This window comes from Ornithorhynchus anatinus, chromosome 13, assembly GCF_004115215.2.
Source record: "Ornithorhynchus anatinus isolate Pmale09 chromosome 13, mOrnAna1.pri.v4, whole genome shotgun sequence".
In the NCBI taxonomy this organism is placed as follows: Eukaryota; Metazoa; Chordata; class Mammalia; order Monotremata; family Ornithorhynchidae; genus Ornithorhynchus; species Ornithorhynchus anatinus.
The window spans coordinates 37363199-37378257 of NC_041740.1; the positions used below are offsets into that span (position 1 = coordinate 37363199).

At 53.0% G+C, this 15059-nt stretch overlaps 1 protein-coding gene across 20 annotated transcripts in view; it reads left to right on the forward strand.

Moving 5' to 3' along the window:
* Nucleotides 1–15059, forward strand: part of MICAL3 (microtubule associated monooxygenase, calponin and LIM domain containing 3) — a 118324-nt gene that overhangs the window by 67172 nt on the left and 36093 nt on the right. For all 20 annotated transcript variants that reach the window (XM_029077690.2, XM_029077699.2, XM_029077696.2 and 17 more), the window contains one exon: nt 13816–14014. In XM_029077690.2, the coding sequence (XP_028933523.1) occupies nt 13816–14014 (199 nt within the window). The remainder of the gene's footprint in view (nt 1–13815; nt 14015–15059) is intronic.

Here is a 15059-nt window from a genome sequence, read left to right on the forward strand (position 1 = left end):
GGGGGAGATCCCATCCGCTCCCGCTCGGAGCCGCAGCGGAGGGTTGGAGGAAAGTGGGAGAGAGCAGTCAGCTGAGGGATTCTCACCCTCTGAGCCAGAGCTGGGGCTTAGGCTGGGACCCTGAGGCCGGGAGAGGCAGGACTCGGTATTTCCTTCCGTCCTGCTCGTTTCCTGCCTGCCCGCGGGTTATTTATTTATTTATTTATTTATTTATTTCTCTGTCTGTCTGTGCCTATGTATCTGAGCTTTCCCGGGCACACCTGAAATAGCCCAGGGATGACCTCACCAGGCGGCTAGGGTGGCACCCCCACCGTGACTCTCTCTCTCTCTCCCCACCCGGCTCATCCACCATCCTGTGCTGGAAGCAGACTCTGTAGATACTCGCTTCCCGGTGAGGGGAGGAGTGCAGAGGGTAGCCAAGGGGAGAGGAGGTCCCTGGGTTGGGGTCAGCTGTGCCCAGGGAAGTCTGTGTCCTCTTCCGGTCTTTTGTAAAGCTCTTTCTGCCCTTGTTTTTCACCCTCTGCTGTCATGAGCTTCTGGTGTGCTTCATTGTGAGTTTTTTTTTTTTTAATTGTGTAACATTTGCTTTTGTCGTTACTGTGAAATTAAGGTGGCTTTTAAAAATTAAATGTTATCGCTCTTATCTCAGAGAATAAATTCCAAACAACCTGCCGGTCTCTGAGTTTTTCTTTCCCCCCACCCTTTACCTGACTGTTCGGGGAAAGGGAGGTGAGGGCAGGCCCCGTAGGCGGGTTTGGAAGCCTGGGGGTTTTAGACTCGCACACTTTTGGGAGAGGGGAGACGGTGGCAGACATGCCCTCACCCTGACAAGTGTCCGAAGTATTTGAGATCATCAGGAGAGAGGGCAGCCGGGGGTGAGGATGCTTCAGGGAGAGCAGGCATGTTGGAAGCATTTTGCTGCCTCCACGGCGAGAAATAGCACCCATAACCCCAAAAGAAATTCCATTCTCTGAGTCTCCAACTCAGCCAGGCGACCAGTGGGCACTGGGATGGGGCGGGAGGCAGCTGAGAGGAACATCCAGGAGACGTAGCTTGTCCGATCTTGGGCGTGCATTTTCTTTGCTTTTTTCCCTCAGGAAGGAGGCAGATTCTGAGAGGGTGAAGCAGAAGGGAGTCTCTCTGCTAGATAAGGCTTTTCCAAGGAGAGTCAATAACCTTGACTGCGTCCTTGTGTGTCCAGGGTGGTGTTGGGGAGGGCTGGGGATGGGGGTCCGATCCGTTCCCCCCACCCCCCGGATATCTTTCTGGCTGACTCTGTCATGTTTCCCGCACCGAGCAGGGTAACGAGTTCTATTTTGCGGCTCTGGAACCTGCAGGGATTAAGCTATAATAAGAAGCCAATCCGCCGCTCCCTTCACTCCCCTGTTGCTCACGTCAGCGCAGTAACCTTTCGTCCCAGCAGTCGTCTGCCAGTCGTGGGGCTCAGCTTGGCCGAACAGGTCACCTTGACGGTTGAGCTGTGCCGGCCCGGCTGCCCCCCCCCGGCCCTTCCCCCTCCCTGGGTGAGGGGTGCTCCCCCTCCCCTGTGCCCTGAGGGGCCCCCCCACCTCGCCCAAGTCCCTCTTTTCCAATCCAGTGTTCGCAGGCAGCTTGCAAAACGTATCTCCTCAGCTGCTTGGAGCCTTCTGGGCTGTGATGCCGGGAGCGGGTGTGAACCGGTTCGAGGAGAGCATATGGCACGGAGGAGGGTGTAGGGTGCTCGGGCTCTTCCCAGCTTTCTCTGTGGCCCCAGGGTTTCTCCTTCTGTCTTGGAGCATCTAGTTCTGCCCCAGCTTTATGTGCATCCACTGTGCCTGCCTCAGGGCCTCTTTCCCTACATACTGTCCCTTCTCCAATCTCTTACCTTGGTGCTTCTCTCTCTCCGCTGAGTACCTGTGGCATTTGGGGTCGGGGGCAGGGTGAGTTGGTGGGTGAGAACCAGTGGAGAAAAGTCAGGAGTTGCCAACTTGAAAAACCCTCCCAAGGGGTCAAATGCAAATTCTCTGTCCATCTGCTGCTTAAGTCACGTGCACCCTCCTAACCACTCAACCTTTGGGTCATCACACAGTCCTTTCCCCTCTGGCTTCTTGAAATCACAACAGGCCCTGACCTGTGGCTGTCAGTAAGGCCCTAAGGGAAGCGGGGAGTTTCTGAGTTTGGCCCACGGAGCAGCGGACTTAAGCAGTCTCAATTCCAGTTCCCAGATCGATAGTGGTCCCAGATTATGCTTGGGGGGGGGTGTCGGGGTCCCCCTGGGAGCACGGTGTCCATCCCAAGAGGTCTTTTGTAGCCTGCTGCCGTGCCAGGAGAGGTCCAGAGTCCCACTGGGCACTCCCAGGCTCAGGAATGGCTCCGGTGGGCGGTGAAGAGGCAGATTCCATCCCAGCCGCGCCAACCCAGTTGCCTCAGTCCAGATCAAGCCAAGTTCCCTGGAAGGTGCCAACGGGCACTGAGTCATAGTTACAGTGGAAATAGAGAGTCAAGCGGGCACCATTGTCTGGGGGATGACCCGAGGCCAGTGTCCTCTTGCTATCTGCACACTGCCAGCATTCTCCTACTCAGAGTGCGGGGGGCTTGGGGGTGTGCGTTCGTGTTTGTGTCTGTGAGAAATTGCCACCTACAGCCAACTGTGATCTCTCAATCAGTGGTGTTTATTGAGCACTTGCTGTATGCAGACCACTACTAAGTTCTAGGGAGGGCATAGTATAAAAAAAAGTAAATATAGACGATCCCTGCCCACAGGGAGCCCACAGACTAGAGGGAGAGACAGACATTAACGTAATTACAGATGGGTGGGTGCGTAAGGGCTGTGGTGCTGGGAAAAGGGTGGGTATCAAAATGCTTAAGGGGAAGGAACCCAAGTGATTGGTGATGCAGAAGGGAGAGCTGAGACAGGGATTCAGGGCTTAGTGGGAGAAGCCATCGCGGAGGAGCTGTGATATTTTAGGAGAGCTTTAAAGATAGGAGAGAGTGGTGGTCTGTTGGTTGTGAAGGGAGAAGGAGTTCCAGGCCAGAGGGCGAGTACGGGCAAGGGTTCAGCATCAAGAAAGACAAAATCAAGGTACATCGTGAAGGTTGGCGTTTGGAGAAGCGAAGTGTGAGGGTTCGGGTACTCCAAGGGAAAGAGCCTGCCCTGGAAACTGGCCACATATACTGTGGCAGAGAGACGGGGTCCCAGGCCAACTGCGATTTCCCTCCACTTGCTATCAGCCAGGCCTCCGCCAGCCACCTCGTTCAGGGCTCTCCCCTAAAATCCGACCTTCTCACCGGCAAGCCCCTGTCCAAGCAGAGAGGGCAAGGCCCTAAAAAGATTGCCACCAAATTATCAGCTCCTCGAGGAAAGGGCCTTGGGATTCAGAAGGTCATGGGTTCTAATCCCGGCTCCGCCACTTGTCTGCTGTTTGACCTTGTGCAAATCACTTCACTTCTCTGTGCCTCAGTTATCTCTAAAATGGAGGTTGAGACTGCGAGCCCCACGTGGGACAGGGACTGTCTCCAACTCGATTAACTTGTATCCACCCCAGCACTTAGTACACTGCCTGGCACATAGTAAGCGCTCTACAAATACCATTATTGTTATCATTATTACTAACCCCACTGCCCTCCCCCAAGCACTTAATACAGTGCTCTGCACACCATAAATGCTCATTAAACATTATCAATCGATTGCTCTGAAGCCTGGGGTGGGAAGCATTCTGTTAGCTGTGGGTTTTGAATGAGTCCATGGGTCCGCCATTCTGTCTTCTGCCAACCTGGATTAAAATGGGTTATGAACGGGCCTTCGGCCGAGACCCGGGCATGAGTCTCATAGTGACCCCGAGAAGCTTCCGTGCCGTGGAGAGACACAGGGTCAAGTTACTGAACACGTTTTGTGTGCAGGAAACTCTACTGAAAGCCTAGGAGAGCATAGTAGAGGTAAAAGACGCAGTCCCTGCCCTCAGGGAACTTAGGGTGTAACGGGGGCTGGCAGACCCGGATAAATTACGCATCGGAAGAAAAAGAAAATAGGCCGATGAATAAGTGATTAAGTGCTTAAATAGTTGAGTTTGACCACTGATAGGTACAGAAGTAGTATGGATAGTTGAGAGTACAGAATCAATCAATAGTATCTCTTGAGCGCTTTCCATAGATGGAGCGCAAAACTCAACGCTTGGAAGAGGACAATACAGAGTCCCGGGAGATTTGTTCTCTGTTCACAAGGTGCTGGTTGCAGTAGGGAGAGAAAACGAATCGGGGAAGGTCTCCCCGGGGGAGGTGGGATTTCTGGAGGGCTTCTCTGGGCCTCTTTGGTCCCGCTACCCAGCAATAGACTCCTCCGCCCCCCCCCCCCCCCCCCAACCTGAGATCTAGAATGTTTGCTTTTCAGGGAAGTCCGTGCCTGGAGGCCACTCCTTGGCAAGGTTCGTGTGGCTCAGTGAGCTGGAAGTATGGTCAATTTAAAGAGTCTGCATTAGCCCCGATTGGTTTCTCCGGTTACAGTAGCGTTAAAGAGCAGTCAGGCTCAGGAGCCTCAGGAATTGTACTTCCTGGGGAAGGCCCTATTTTCCTTTTTTATTAGGATTATTTTTGCTTGCTGCCCCCCTTTTTTTAGAACCCGATAGGTGGTCCTGCAAGGGAGGGAAGCCATCAATCAGTCAGCAGTACTTATTGAGCACTTCCTGTACTTAGAGCACCGTAAAGTGCTTGAAAGAGCGCGATATACCAGAATCGATAGGCACGTTCCATAAAGCTTACCATCCAGGGATGTTAGTGTAATCCATCTTGAGTGATTGAAAAAAAGGTGAATGTGTATGACAGAGAGTAAGAGGGAGAGGGTGAGAGAGAGAAAATGAGAATGAGGTGGGAGGGGGCAGTGACCTGTCACCCAATCGAAGTTGAAGGGTGCTCTACCGAAGAACCTATAAGAGGAAGGACAGGTAGGATTTTTAGATGAAGGAACAGTGGAGGGAGGGGTGGGAGGGTGGAGCCAGCCAGCTAAAGGACAGTGTTGATTGGAGGAGTTGCTGCTGTTCTGCAGGAAACACTTGCTTTATTGGCTGTCCATAAGCATGCCCTGCCCTCCAGGGAACCTGCGTTAAGGTTCCCTTGCTCCTGTTGCAGATTCCAGGCTAACCAGCCCCTCTTTTGCACCTGCTAATCCCATTATCTCCGGGGATAAAGACCGGGTCTCAGTTGACTCCTTCCCTGGTGAAAACTGGGGAAGGTGGGAGTTTGCCTATTCTCTCCCACCCTTTTATTTTCAGTGTTGGATCGGGTCGGGCGGGAGGTGTGGGAAGAAACAGCAGTTGGTTTTGTTCTTCGAACTGCTTGACCTCGTCCTTCATTTGAGGTTTAGCTAACTGCAGTTGGCTGCGTTTGAAGGCCGCGGGCTAAACGTGCATAACTTTCCAAATGAGGAATTTGGACTTTACCCCGTTTGACGAATTTGCTTTTAGGCATAAACAGTGCAGGAGTAGGAGAGAAGCCTACTGAGCATGTGCAGACGTGGGCCCTCCCTGAATTTCCGAAGGACAGGCTGTAACAGGCAGGGCTCCGCGCTGGCAGAGTCTGACTGGTCAGAAGATGGAGAGCGAGGAGGATCAGATGGGAAGTTCGTTTGCAGCCCTTGAGCCAAGCAAGCAAAAGAAACCTGGTTTTCCCTTCTTGCCCCTTTGGCAGGAAAGGAGAGAAGGAAGCGTTACCCCACTGAGTGATACTGCACTGTGAAGTGAAATTAGGGATGACAGTGGTCACCATTTTGGAGGGAGGCTTCTTTGGAGTCTGTGAGTGGGAAGAGCAGTAGGAAGAGCAAGCATCAGGTGGGAAGTGGAACCAATCCTACAGGAAGAAACACCAGGATCACTGTGGAATGTACAATTGAATGTGCAAACATACACACGTAACCGAGCACGGGCATTGATACGACAGTGCTCGTGACGGTGTAGGGATCGATTTGACTCGGGCTGTCGGGAGTTAATTCCGGGAGGCTTTCTGGAGGACGGATGAGAACCGTCCTACGGGACGGACGGTCCTGGGTTGGTTCCGAGTTCATTCTTGATGTTGCAGTTGGTCCTCGCCGAGGTATTTGGTGGAGAACTCAGCTCCTCGTGACCCTGACTTTGAGCGTGTGGAGAATGGGGATCACGTGTTTGGGTCAGGACAGCCTTGGTGTTCCCTTTAGAGATCAGTCTCATTAATAATAATAATAATAATAATGTTGGTATTTGTTAAGCGCTTACTGTGTGCCGAGCACTGTTCTAAGCGCTGGGGTAGACACAGGGGAATCAGGTTGTCCCACGTGGGGCTCCCAGTCTTAATCCCCATTTTACAGATGAGGGAACTGAGGCACCGAGAAGTTAAGTGACTTGCCCAAAGTCACACAGCTGGCAAGTGGCAGAGCCGGGGTTCGAACCCATGACCTCTGACTCCAAAGCCCGTGCTCTTTCCAGTGAGCCACGCTGCTTCTCATTATCTCATTATCTATGCTCTTTCTGACGCCTCCATAATGCTCCTCACTACTAGTGGGATCTGAGAACAGCTTGGTCCTCACAGATCTGTAGAAAGGCATTTGTGACTTCTTTTCAGTTCGCTGTTCATCTGTAGTAGAGAGGGACCGTGCAGTTTCTTAACAGGGCTAAATCGTTTCCCTTCTGTTTGTCTCTGCCTCTTGGAGAGAGCCGGTTATTTAGAGACCCAGCAGCGTACCTGTGGCAGGATGAGTTTGAGTTTGAAATCTCTCGGCTGGTACGGTCAGAGGCGGTGTGGTCGGGAGGAAAAAGCCCAGTGCAGGAAGTCAGGAGACCTGGGTTCTAGTCCCAGATCTACCCCCAGCCTACTGAGCGACCCTAAGGGTGCCCTTCTTTGCGTCTCAATTTCCTCATCCGTAAAATGGGGATAAAGGATACCCACCTGTCTCGCCGGGATCTTGTGAGGATAAAATAGCGTGATTGATGTGAGAGCGGTTTGGAATAATAAAAGCACAATAAATTTAAAGTCAGGTACTATTATTATTAGAGGGAGTGAAATGACCTCGTTCCTTTATGACTCTCGACTTCCTCAGTGAAAGTGCTCTGGGCCTCGTGAGCTGGCATCTGGTAATTAGCTATAAAGCTGAGTGCCTGCCTTTGGCCTTACCTCCAGCTGGGCGCTCTGAAGAACGGGAAAATGAACTTGGCAGTGGGCATGAGAGGCCCACAGAGGAGCCTCCGCTTCCTTTGCCTCGTGCCGTCCACGGGTTGTTGTCTGTGTCAGAGATGAGCGTTCGGCCAGTGGACCCCCGTGCGAAAACCGCACCCGGATGGGGGGGGCAGGGTGAACCGTGGCCCGGGGCATCCAGGGGTCCCTTGGGTAACTCCCTCTTGTGAAGCATTAAGGGTCAAGTTGATTCTCAGTATACGGCGCACTTACCATAGGATCAGGCGGTGCCCAGCCTCTTTCCGGCATATTTTGCCCCTCGGCCCCTATTCCAAATAATTCGTATTTCCTCCCATCCCTCAGGGAGGCTTGGTACCATTAATGCGTTGAGCAGAGAAGTAAACTGAGGTACCGGAAGGTTAAGGAACTGTCCCCAGAAGGAGGGCTTTGAATCTCTAAATTCCAATCAGTAGACCAACTTCACTAGGCCAGGCCTCTCCTCCCAAACCACTCGGCCAAACTACTGGAATTTACTTCACAGCTACCGCAGATTAGCCTGTGGTCGGGTTATTTTGGGGCTGGGACTGTTTGCAGTGAATTGCTTGAGCATGAGGCCGATTTGTCTGGGAAGGGATTTGGCAGGTGAAAGAAGGATAGGTCACAAGTTCAGCTAAAACAAAGGGAGTGAGCAAGCTGTGGAAGCAGGAAGATTTCAGTCAGTCAATCTGTAGTATTTATTGAGCATCTACTGGGTGACGAGCAATATATTAAACCCTTGGGACAATTCAAGAGAAGGGGAAAAACCCAATTTTTGCCCTTGGGGTGCTTACAATTTAACGGGACCTGAACCTGGGTACTGATCCCGGTTCTGCCACTTGTCTGTTGCGTGACCTTGGGCAAGTCACTTCACTTCTCTGGGCCTCAGTTACCTAATCAGCAGATTGGAGATGAAGATTGTGAGCCCCATGTGGGACAGGGACTGTGTCCCTCCCGATTAGCGTATATATACCCCGGTGCTTAGTATAGTGCCTGGCACATAGTAAGCGCTTAACAAATACCATAAAAAAGAAGCGGGGGGGGGACTGCTGCTACGCCTTACCAACTGAAGAGATCCAATGCTAATTAGGTATCCATTTTCTAGGCTTGTACATCTACCTACTTTTCTGTTTGCCATCTTCTCTCAGTACCTATCTGCTTCCTGTTTCGGTGTAGGCTCATTATTTTTAAGATTAACGTGGAGGCCCGCTCATCATTCAACCGGTGGAATTTATTGAGCGCTGACTGTGTCCGGAGCTACGCACTAAATGTTTGGGACGGTACACCGGCAAGGTCCCCGCCCTCAGAGCGCTTACATCGCAGTGATTTTGCAGTCTGCATTCTTCACTCTTTACTGATAAGCAGACAAGTGAATTTGTGGAGTCCCAGCTCTGGTGCTCCTGATGATTGGAATAGCGATGTGAGTCAGGGAAGGGCATTTCTGGGCCCAAGTTCCATGGTGCCCGACTCGGATTGTCCCTACGATTGGAATAGTGATGTGTGCCAGGGAAGGGCATTTCAGGGCCGAAGTTCCACGGTGCTGGAGTATACTCACTGTTTGGACTCTTCTTCCTCTCCCCGCCAGCCTTTAATGTTTAACTTAGATTTTCCCAACTTTCACGGAAGTAAATCTCCCGTCCTGAGCCGAGCGGCCTCCTGGGGCACAGGACGCCTTGTGCGGTAACTCAAGTCCAGGGAAGAGACTGCTCTCGGGTCAGAGGAAAATGTACTCCACCCCACTCTGCCATCTCCCTGCCCCGGGTGTGGTGGCATCGTGCAGTGGACAAAAGAAAAAAGGTCCTTTTTATATGTAGACCCAGCCGGGAAAGGGAAAACGTTGCCATGGCAGAGAGAATGTAGCCAAGATGATGTTCTGGAGACTGTTTCTCTTTCTCTGGGCCTCAGTTCTCTCATCTGCAAAATGGGGACGCAATACCTTTCTCCCTTCTACTTAGACTGGGAGCCCCATGTGGGAACCGATTACCTTGTATCTACCCCAACACTTCGTGCAGTGCTTGGCACATAGTAAGTGCTTAACAAATACCACAGTCATTATTACCATTAATTATTACACATTTTCCGGGTCCCCAGAGCAGGGTCTATCCATCACCGGCTGGGATCCGATCTGCAGGCTGGGCTGGGCTCCTGGAGCAAAAGTAGGCCGGCAAAAGAGGCTTAAGCTGCGAGTCAGCCCAAGCCACGTCCGCTGAGGTGAATAAGCAAGGAGGCGAGAGATGGGAAGGGCAGAATCCGTGATCACAGAGAAGCAGTCAATCGATACTATTTACTGAGCACTTTTTCTGTGCACATCACTGCACTGAGCAGTGGGAGAGTACAACAGACTTAGGAGACATGATCCCTGTCCGTGAGGAGCTTATAGTGTACAGTGGGAGACAGACACTAAAATAAATGACAGGTGAGCAGAGTTTAAAAAAGCGCAGTACGGGTTAGGGGTGTGAGGACCCGAAGAAAATCCGAGAGGATGACGTGACCCATATTGGAGGGGGGAAATCTATGTATTGGACCTCTTCTTTGTCCGAGGGCCATCTGATTTACCTTGCTCAACCCCTGGTTGAACTCGAACGAGACTGACCTCAGATCCCCGGAATAATAACGGTGGTATTTGTTAAGTACTTACTGTGTGCCAAGCGCTGTCCTAAGCAATGGGATAGATGCAGGATAATCAGGTCAGACACAGAATCCCCTTTCCCCGTTTCTCTCAACAAGAAGCCTCATCTTTCTTTCCTCCCCAAGGGACTCTTGGAGCCCAACCTTACTGCCCAGCTAGGTGACAAAGAAGTCATGCATTGGTGGGGCTCTCAGGGAGAAGCTAGACAGGACTTTATATTTTCAACCAATCTATCCAGTTCAGATGGGCAGACCCAAGAGACGTGGAATGGGAGGAAACACGATGCGTTTCTGTCGGCCTGGTGATTTTTCTCTGAGAGTTTTGGAGTCTCCCCAGACCAGAATCCTCTGTGTTGCCTGTGAGGAGGCACTTGCGGGGACGGGGATGTGGATGGAGGAATGAGTCGCCCCCAGTGCCCGCCGTCCCACTGCCCCACGATGAGCCGCACAGCCTCTCTGGGGTGGCGGGGGTCATCTCCCCAGCCCCTGGGGAGACAGCTGGAGGACTGAGGGAGCACCCCTATCCCCAGATGGGGCTGGACGAGGGTCTCACAGGAGCCCCCGCTCGTGATCTCAGACCCTCACATTCCTTCCAGGAGCCGGGCCAGATAAATGACGTCTCTGGGCTCTGGCAGCTTCTGCATATCAGCTGAGAGCAGGTTGTCCCTAGGGGAAAAACATTTCTCTCAGGATGATATATGGGCCCTCGGAGGCAGTGACTGTTCCAAAACAGCCACTCGGTGAGGTCCCGGAGACTTTTCCTATTTAGGATGTGGCCTGGCCCTGGGCAAAGCTCCTCTGCAGCGAGGGCCGGGCCGGGTCGGGCTCTCGAGGTGTCTCGGCTGAAGAGAGACCGTGGCTTGTCACAAGGCGGCCTGTTGAATCAATCCAGCGTCTCTGACCCCCTCTGGGAGGGGCTGGGGGAGTGCTTGAGGAAATGCTGACTGTTGTCAGAGAAGCTCGTTGTGGACAGGGAGTGAGTCTAACTCTGTCGTATTGTACTCTCCCAAGTGCTTTGTGTGGTACTCTGCATGTAGTAAGCACCCGATAAATACGATGGATTGATTTTTGTTAAGCACTGTGGGTCAAGCGCTGGGTTAGAAGCTATACAGTAAGATCGGACACGGTCCCTGTCCCCCGTGGAACTCTCACTTTAAGGAGGAAGGAGAACAGGGATCTTATCCCCATTTTAAAGATGAGAAAACTGAGGCACAGAGAAGTTAAGTGACTTATCTAAGACTAAGCGGCAGGCAAGTGGTGGAGCCGCAACGCACCTCGTGTCTCAGAGCCGTGAGCTCCCGTCTCGTGGGGGAATTATTGAGTCTGGAATCGAAATCCCTCACGGAGCTTCCGGCATCACTTTGTGTCGTCGGGTCAGGTTCTGCTCTCAAACAGCTCTCCCTTGCTCCACACTCCTGGGCCTGAACCTAGACTTGTTATCTCTGTGTCAAACCCTTTGGCTTGTTGATGCTTTACTCCTTCTGAAATCACTTCTCCTCCAGAAGGCCTTTCCTGACTCATCTCCGTTATCCTATTCCCCTCTCTACCCTCCGATTTCCATTTCCCTACTTCCGGGTCACTTAAATCCTTTGACCCTCCCACCCCTCCATTGTCCATATCTTTACAGTTTATTGCTTCCTCCTACCTGTAACGTAGGAGAACTGGGATTATGTCAATAACTCTATTCTGCTCTCCTAAGAGCTTAGTTTAGTGCTCTGCACAGAATAAAGGCTTAAAGTACTTTTCCTCCCTCTAGCTCTCACTTAAACGTACAGGGCAGCAGGGGTCCATGGGAGCTATACCCCTTTCCAATTCGTCAATCATATTTATTGAGTGCTTACTGTGTGCAGGGAAAGTACAGTATGTTGAGAGTTGGTAGACGCAATCCCCGCCCACAAGGAGTTTGCGGTCTATGGGAGAGACAGGCATCTCCCTCCCTGTACTCAAGCCGCCGCCATCATCGTCGTCGTCGTCAACCACCACAGCATCGCCTGGGCTTGGTGCTTAGGGGCATACACAAGACACTCACCCGAACCTCAAGGAGCTTGTAGTCTAAGGAGGTGGTGGAGATGATGGGACACAGGATGCTAATTATACAACGGATAAAAGATTAAGACCGAAGAGTCAGCAATTAAACAGGAAACGAATGAATATTCTTCTGAGTGCCAAGGTGACCGAAGACCACGCTCCTTGGCCAACAGTTTGTTCCTTCCCTCGACTCGCAGCAGGATAAATGAGGTTAATCCTGGCAGCTGGTAGGAGCAATTAGCTCTTCTAACTCAGTCCTCCCTCTCCGTCTCTGACTGTCTGTATACACTATCTATTCAGGACATATTCACATCTGTCTCTTAGCTCTACCGATATGCGCTTAGAGGTGTGAGTCATTTGTTTTCCCTGCAGTTCATTTCTTTTCCTTCATTTTTTCTTCCCTGCCCAAAAGAAATATTTGTTTCTGTGCCCTGTTCATTGAATTCCAGAGTTTATATCTGGGTGATTGCTCTCTCTCTCTCCCTGTGCATGTTCACACACACACTCACACACTCTTTCCTCCTCTCTCCCTCCCTCCTCCTCCCTCTATCCCCCCCTTCTTCCTTCTTAAGAAAGAGAAGAATCGATTTGATTCTTTTAGATCCGGAAACCTCTGCATCCCTTCTGGTTTTGCCTAAGGATTGCGGGTAGTAAGAGGTGGATTGGACTAAGGTAAAAAGAGGGTGAAGCTTCACTTGTTCGTATGAATGTGAATAGCCAAGCGGAAATATACCTGTTTATAATTCAGGCTAAGCTTGAAGGAGCCCAACTACAGGTCACTGGGGCCTCCCATTCACTTGTCCCTCTCCTGGAGAAGGCAAAGGGAATTGGCAATGGTGGGAATTTGGAGGTGGTAAGAGTGGCTCTTTTCACCGTCCGTCAGACCTCATCGACAAATGCTTTGCAAGGGTTCCTGGATGAGGGAGTGCTGGGAGTGCCGAGTGTCGGTTAGGACCCGGGTCCGTCTGATTCCCAGGCCCATGCTCCATTCACTATTGGTAAAACTGCTTAGCCCAGCAACTCCAACAGGTCCCATAGTCTTCACCACCCCGGAAAACTGGCCCACCCACCTGTGTCCCAAGACCAGGCACGGTCTCTGGACCGCGAGGCCGGGAGAGCCCGTCCGCCCGGAGCTCACCTTGTGGATCTCCGGAAGAGCCGGCGGGAAATGGGTGGCCGAGCCTACTCCGTCCCTTGTAGCACCCTGTCCGATTTCTGAGGCTTTCTTATCTGTTGCACATCACCCTGTAGTCTCGAAAAGGTTGGGCGGGGGTGGGGGAAGGGCTCTTGTCAGGAGCAGCCTACCACCCCTGCCCCTTCAAGGGCCTTACCTACTTGCTGGGAGCCCCAAGGAGAGGCTTCCAAGAGCCCCCCCACTCACTCTGTTGGCACTCATTTGATATTGGCCTTGGGTGTGCTGAATGGAGTTGTGGGGGTCTTTGATGCCGCTGGGCTTTGGGTCCAGGCGCCTCGAGACGGCCAGGCTGGAAATGAACCGGTGTGTGGAACTGGGCTTCTCCATCTGTCTCTTTGCTGCACTCCCCAACTGGCCGGAGCCCAGAATCGCCTCCTCCTTCCGGGACTGGAGGCAGCTTTCTCCGATCCCTGCACCACGCTGTTCTTTTCCAGCCTAGCTGACGCCGGCGATATGCGGCAACCGGTCTCTCCGAGGGGCCACTTTAAAGGGGTCGTGTTCCTGAGGGGTGCCCTGAGGCCCTCGCAGTTCCTCTCCCACCCCACTATACTCCCACCTTACCTGTGAGTTCCAGCCAAGGCGAAGAAGAGACCCCGGCCCCCTCCCTCCACCCCACCCTCCTTTCCATCATTTCCCTCCTCGCCATGCTCCTAGAGGGAACCGTGGACTCTCTAGGCTCTCTGGGAGTCGGCTCGGGCCCGGTTGCCGGCTTGGTCGGAGAGCAAGGCCTTGTCCCAGCCCCATCCTTCCCCTCGGCCCGCCGGATTGAACACAGCGCTCGGGACTCACCACCTCTCCCTGTGGTTGTCTTTCAGTCTCCGGCGTGAACGGCCTGGAGGAGCCCAGCCTGGCGGCCAAGCGTCTACGGGGCACGCCCGAGCGCATCGAGCTGGAGAATTACCGCCTGTCTGTGCAACAGGCTGAGGAGCTGGAGGAAGTCCCGGAGGAGACTCTGGCTGAGCACAACCTGAGCAGCGTGCTGGACAAAGGGGCAGAGGAGGACGTGGGCAGCAGGTCAGTAGGTGGCCTGGACCGGGCCCGTTCCCTCCTTCCTCCACCTTCAGGCACACCTGCCCTTCTCCCGCATCACTGTGGCCTTGGGCCCAACAAGCCCTGCCGCGGTGGAGCAGAAACACCGGGGCACCGGGCCCTCTGTCGGAAACTCCCAGGCTAATTTTCCAAAGCAGAGACAGTTGGCCATGTGGAGTTCTATGTTCCTCGGGGGATTTCTGATTGCCGCTCCTCAGGCAGCCGCCCAGCTGGGAGCGATGGCTCAGAAACCATCCTCGCGGCGGGTCACGGGCCCTTTATTTGTTTGGCGTGCACCTCCCGGGGTTTCTTAGGGGTCAGACGTCACCCCCCTGTGTACACAGGATCAGGGCTGCCTCCTTACCACCACCGTTTCCTGCCTTCTCACCCATTTCCCCTCCAGCCTCTTCAAAGGCCCGACACAAAAGTGAGGCTCAAAAAAAAAATCCACCTTGGAGCAGTAGGTGAGATAAGAGGCTCGGGGAGGGGAAGCAGCCTGCTTCCCGAAATCCCAGACCCTCACCCACCAGCAGAGGACGGTCCAGGGAAGAACGGCCGGAGCTCGTGGCCTTCCTTCTTGGCCTGTCAGGGAGAGGACAGTGAAGCCTTCGCCGGTGTAGGGAAGTCATCTGTGCTCACATTTCCAAAAATAACTAGACAGACCTGGGAATCTGGGAGTGAGGAGGGGAAAGGTGAAGAGAGGGGTGCCATTTTGGGGGGTAATTATTTGCCAGTCAGGCGAGTGGGCGCGAGGGATGGCGGGGGCTCTGATTCTGTGGATCTCACTGTTCCCAAGACCAGATTAGGACTCTGCTGTCGTAATGAGCACAAACTCTGTTCCCGTCATCAGCTGCCTACCATATTTAGCAGGGACTAGTCAGCTCACTGAGAACCCTAGGGCTGTGGAGAGGCGCCCAGAGGGCTCCTCTCTGAACCATCGATACATGTAGCGGCCACCTCAAGGAGAAAGAAATTCCCCTCAAGGAGTGCAAGCTGAACCCTCCAGGGCTTGTTCCAGGCGAGACAGCTC